This window comes from Salvelinus sp. IW2-2015, unplaced genomic scaffold (assembly GCF_002910315.2).
Source record: "Salvelinus sp. IW2-2015 unplaced genomic scaffold, ASM291031v2 Un_scaffold1831, whole genome shotgun sequence".
In the NCBI taxonomy this organism is placed as follows: domain Eukaryota; kingdom Metazoa; phylum Chordata; class Actinopteri; order Salmoniformes; family Salmonidae; genus Salvelinus; species Salvelinus sp. IW2-2015.
The window spans coordinates 84,538-90,534 of NW_019943202.1; the positions used below are offsets into that span (position 1 = coordinate 84,538).

The window sequence follows — 5,997 nt, forward strand, 5'->3', positions numbered from 1 at the left end:
TTCAGAAGTCACATAATTAGTTAAATAAAGTCCAACTGTGTCCAATCTAAGTGTCACATGATCTCACTATATATACACCTGTTCTGAAAGGCCCCGGAGTCTGCAATAGCACTAAGCAAGGGGCACCACCAAGCAAGCGGCACCATGAAGACCAAGGAGCTCTCCAAACAGGTCAGGGACAAAGTTGTGGAGAAGTACAGATCAGGTTTAGGTTTTTAAAAAATATATGAAACTTTGAACATCCCACGGAGCACCATTAAATCCATTATTTTAAAAATTTAAAGAATATGGCATCACAACAAACCTGCCAAGAGAGGGCCACCCACCAAAACTCACTGACCAGACAAGGAGGGCATTAATCAGAGAGGCAACAAAGAGACCAAAGATTACCCTGAAGGAGCTGCAAAGCTCCACAGCGGAGACTGGAGTATCTGTCAATAGGACCACTTTAAGCCTGACACTCCGCAGAGCTGGGCTTTACGGAGAGTGGCCAGAAAAAAAGCCATTGCTTGAATAAAAAAATAAGCAAACACGTTCGGTGTTCGCCAAACGGCATGTGGGAGACTCCCCAAACATATGAAGAAGGTATTCTGGTCAGATAAGACTAAAATGTAGCTTTTTGGCCATCAATGAAAACGCTATGTCTGGCGCAAACCAAACACCTCTCATCACCCCGAGAACACCATCCCCACAGTGAAGCATGGTGGCGGCAGCATCATGCTGTTGGGATGTTTTTCATCGGCAGGGACTGGGAAACTGGTCAGAATTGAAGGAATGATGGATGGCGCTAAATACAGGGAAATTCTTGAGGGAAATCTGTTTCAGTCTTCCAGAGATTTGAGACTGGGACGGAGGTTCACCTTCCAGCAGGACAATGACCCTAAGCATACTGCTAAAGCAACACTCGGGTTAAATATTTAAATGTCTTGGAATGGCCTAGTCAAAGCCCAGACCTCAATCCAATTGAGAATCTGTGGTATGACTTAAAGATTGCTGTACACCAGCTGAACCCATCCAACTTTCAAAGGAAGCTGAAGGCAGTTTTGCCTTGAGGAATGGGCAAAAAATTCCAGTGACTAGACATACCCAAGAGACTTGCAGCTGTAATTTCTGCAAAAGGTGCCTCTACAATATTGCGACTCCTTGGGGGGGGGGGGGTGAATAGTTTTAATGCACGCTCAAGTTTTCAGTTTTTTGTCTATTTTCTTGTCTTGTTTCACAACAATGAAAACCAAAACCAACGCTTTCCTGTAAAAGTCGGTAGGCTGCTTGTGTAAATCAAATTATACAAACCATCAAAAAATCATTTTAATTCCAGGTTGAAAGTGTCGTGTCTTGACTATGCCAGATTGCATTGCTATGACATGCTATCTATAAAATTTCTCGGTATCAATATACTGATTGAACTATCATGTAAATATTAATTAACGAGAGGACCACGAAAGAATATTTATAGAGCTGTTATCTTCGAATAAACTCTTAAAGATTTAGTAATTTTTACTAACATAGCCGTCACATTAATGTCATTTTATTCAGTCTCATTGAAAGTTGTAAGTCTTGATGTCTGCAAGAATCCTGGCTAACAAGTTGAATCAGCAATACAAAAATTGGGTTTAATTATTATTTTACTAAATACTAACTAATCACACAGAATCACACATATACAATTAAATCATAACTTGATCACAATTAGTCATACAGAAACGTCCCTGACCGGGCGGAATAGAAATGGACAGCTTGTTACACAAAGGAAGGGCGGGATTTTAGTGAAAGAGCGGGAGATTCGGAACATAGGCGAGCTGTGCTCTCGTAAATCAGTATTTGGTGCATTCTAAATTACCGCCATTTAAGAAAGAAAATGCAATACATATTTACTCTGAGGCTGCGCTTCAGTAGGTGGTGGTAGATATGAAGACCGTATCGCCAACCCGAGTCCTCTGTCCTTTTGGAGGAGTCTCTGTCTCTTGGTAGTCACGGGATACTTTTGTAGTACGTTGTGTGTGGAAGACGGGATACTCGGACTGTCCTTCCTAACCTGCGTTTGTAAGCAGCTGTTGCCAACTCAACGGCTAGGAGATATCACTTCTGGAGTGAACACGAGTTCAAAGTTCATACCATTCACAATCAAAGTCCATTGCTGATGTTGGCTTCATCTAAAGTGATTATCTGAAACCATTCTGACACTGGATCGTCATCCTAGCATACCCGGAACAGGATGTTACCTTCTGGGAAAATGGCTTTTATGTAGTGGAGGAGAGGGTGTGTCTGAAAGGTTTATTACCCAGGTCTCTTCACAGGGCGGCCCCTGGTTGAGCAGAAGCCAAATTTATGAAAACACAGATCTCTCATTTGAAGGTAAAATTACATTTCACCTCTTCACAAACAATGTCATATTCAAACATTTGAACTAAACAACAATTCCATGTGAATCCGATACCTCTGACGTTAGACTTTTCACAGTAGCGTTTATGTCATTCTATCATTGATGAGAATGTGTCAGAGGCAACCGAACTGACATAATATACCTTAAGTACCACCGCATATGTTACAGTTGGTTGGATTACCAGAATATAGTTCATTTCCCCCAACTTCTGATGTTACCCAGAATCTCTATGTTAACCCATGGGTTTCCTTATGTCACATCAGTTATAGTGGGAGAGAGAAAAAGGGGAAAAAGGTATTTATGACTGTCGTAAACCTACCCCCAACCCAACGTCATGACATAAGGCAACAAACATAGGAAAAATGCCAATGGGATGAATACTTTTGCAAGCCACTGTATAGCCTCATTACTGTTATTCTTATCATGTTACTTTTTATTATTACTTTTATTAGCCTACTTGGTAAATATTTTCTTCTTCTTGAACTGCACTGTTGGTTAAGGGCTCGTAAGTAAGCATTTCATGGTAAAGTCTAACTTGTAGTATTCAGCGCATGTGGCAAATAACGATTTGATTTGATTGTATTGTTGCTACAGCACAGGCATTTTGAAAAGTAACTTTTTCACCAGGTAACTGTGACCTGATCAGCCTGGTTGAGGTGCTCTGCTTGTGTCACTGATACTATATAGCTAAAAACTCTGTTTCAATTATTTTTTAGTCCTTTAGTGTTTATGATTAATAACAAACTATTTTTGAGTCTTAGTAGTATAGCAGTCTCAGAAGGCAGTCTTTCTGTGCTTCTGAACATCTGATCTGATGTCTGAAAATGTGTAACCCTATCTCTTTAAATAGTCTTAAATAAAGATATAGACTTACAAGGTGGGAGATGTACTTGCTACCATTGTGATGTTGTCTCACCGAGCTTAAAATGAATGCGCTAATGTAAGTTGCTTTGCAGAAGAGCATCTGCTAAATGACTAAAATGTAAATGTAATGACATACAATACTCAATGTAATAATGAATGAGGACAATCAGTGTGCACAGTCTGTCCTTTCTGGGTAGCCAGCTGCCTGTCCTCTCTGGGTAAAATGAGGATAGTTGGAGCTGCTTTAGCAGAGTATTCAGAGGCAGCAGCTAAGGCAGGCTGATGATAAAGGTATTATTTACAAGGTACAAAGTTCGTCAGGGCCAGATGGGTACAGCAAACGGAGTGAAGAAAATAAGTTACGGGAAGGCTACAGGTATTCAGAAAAACCACAGGTTTTTGAGTTGTCTGAGTGTCTGGTTGAGGGACTCTGCTAATGTGCACTAATACTATATTTCTACTATACACCTAATAACCTCAGTTTCATATATTTTCATCTTTCAGAGTTTATGCTATTGTCTCTCCCTTTATAGGAAGTTATTTAAACAATTCTGACCTGGCATGAATGTATGAAGTTGGCATGGAGACTTGTCAGACTTGTTGAGGGCACCTCCCTCATATCATCTAATCTAGACAGTCACTTTAAAACTTGACCCTGCGATCAACACTCTTGTATTTAGCCTGCTGCAAATGAGAAGTGTACAGGAGCCTCACCGTCGAGATACTGTAAAGACACACTTGATAATCTAGGAAGATACATTAAGTTAACAAAGTGGGGCATTTTTTCAACCCACTTTCTCTGAACTTGAACCTTTGATACAAAATTACAGAAAGACAGAGAAGTTGCTTCACGCTTTTGGATCAGACCAATAGTTACGTTTACTCATACAGAAAAATATTGCACTTGTCAACAAGCATGGACAGTGAGTATCTTATTCATTGTTTATACTGTAGTTCTTATAGCAAGTGTCATGTAGTTTTTTTGATTGATATCGTTATCGTTAATCAACTTTTAAGCACATTTACATTGAAGGGGCAAGCAGCATTTAATACATCCATTTTTGGACTTATAAATAATGATATGTACCCATTGATTATTGAGCTTAGTTCAACTGTCATACCCCATCAGAACCCAAAATATAAGCTTGTTTAACTACAGTGTTTGTAAATGTAAATAAACACTGTATAGCCTCAACATGTTTAAAACAATGTATAGTATATCTATTAATCCTCTCTATAGGGTTAAATGACATGAGGATTGTGCTGCTGGGGAAAACAGGAGGCGGCAAAAGTAGTGCAGGAAACACCATCGTTGGAGGAGAGGAAGATTTCAAGACAGGCAGTTCAGCCAACTCCGAAACACACAAGTGTGAAGCAAAGGCCAAGATCATTAATGAAAGAAAACTCACTGTAGTAGACACACCTGGACTCTTTGACACATTCGTCCATGAAGAGGAGCTGAAACCTGAACTAGTGAGATGTATTGTAGAGTGTTCTCCAGGGCCACATGCCTTTCTCATCGTGCTTAAAGTGGACAGGTACACAGTCCACGATGAACAAGTCATCACAAAAATTGAGGAATRTTTTTCAAAAGTGGGCTTCAAATATGCCACAGTTCTCTTCACTTTTGGATACCAGCTCAAAGGTACAACTATTGAGGATTTTGTGAAAACKAATGAGAAATTGAGTGAGCTTGTGGAGAAATGTGGTGGCCGCTGTCAKGTCATCGATAATGAATTCTGGAACAACAGTCAGCAGGGTCAGTACAGGAACAACCAGTACCAAGTAGCAACACTAGTCAACACCTTAGAGAAGATGGTGAGAGAGAACGGAGGAGGGTGTTACACCAACAAGTTNTGTATTGTTGCTACAGCACAGGCATTTTGAAAAGTAACTTTTTCACCAAGGTAACTGTGACCTGATCAGCCTGGTTGAGGTGCTCTGCTTGTGTCACTGATACTATATAGCTAATAAACTCTGTTTCATATTATTTTTTWGTCCTTTAGTGTTTATGATTAATAACAAACTATTTTTGAGTCTTAGTAGTATAGCAGTCTCAGAAGGCAGTCTTTCTGTGCTTCTGAACATCTGATCTGATGTCTGAAAATGTGTAACCCTATCTCTTTAAATAGTATCTTAAATAAAGATATAGACTTACAAGGTGGGAGATGTACTTGCTACCATTGTGATGTTGTCTCACCGAGCTTAAAATGAATGCGCTAATGTAAGTTGCTTTGCAGAAGAGCRTCTGCTAAATGACTAAAATGTAAATGTAATGACATACAATACTCAATGTAATAATGAATGAGGACAATCAGTGTGCACAGTCTGTCSTTTCTGGGTAGCCAGATCTGCCTGTCCTCTCTGGGTAAAATGAGGGATAGTTGGAGCTGCTTTAGCAGAGTATTCAGAGGCAGCAGCTAAGGCAGGCTGGATGATAAAGGTATTATTTACAAGGTACAAAGTTCGTCAGGGCCAGATGGGTACAGCAAACGGAGTGAAGAAAATAAGTTGTTGCGGGATGGCTACAGGTATTCAGAAACCACAGGTTTTTGAAAATTCACTCTAGTAGACACACCTGGACTCTTTGACACAGACGTCCATGAAGAGGAGCTGACACCTGAACTAGTGAGATGTATTGTAGAATGTGCTCGAGGGCACATGCCTTTCTTATCGTGCTTAAAGTGGACAGGTACACAGTCCACGATGAACAAGTCATCAACAAAAATTGAGGATATTTTTCAAAGTTT

General features: G+C 40.0%; 2 protein-coding genes across 2 annotated transcripts in view; both read left to right on the forward strand.

The window, feature by feature from the left end:
• The first annotated feature begins 4,498 nt into the window (after positions 1 to 4,498).
• On the forward strand, positions 4,499 to 5,134 carry LOC139024741 (GTPase IMAP family member 4-like). Its single transcript, XM_070439668.1, has one exon. The coding sequence runs from the start codon at positions 4,499 to 4,501 to the stop codon at positions 5,132 to 5,134; it is 636 nt and encodes a 211-aa protein (XP_070295769.1).
• A 681-nt stretch (positions 5,135 to 5,815) lies between these two features.
• The window catches only part of LOC139024742 (GTPase IMAP family member 7-like), a gene marked incomplete at its 5' end in the record, with an annotated part of 38,047 nt that continues 37,865 nt past the window's right edge, over positions 5,816 to 5,997 (forward strand). The window contains one exon of the mRNA XM_070439669.1: positions 5,816 to 5,896. Within this exon, the coding sequence (XP_070295770.1) occupies positions 5,816 to 5,896 (81 nt within the window). The remainder of the gene's footprint in view (positions 5,897 to 5,997) is intronic.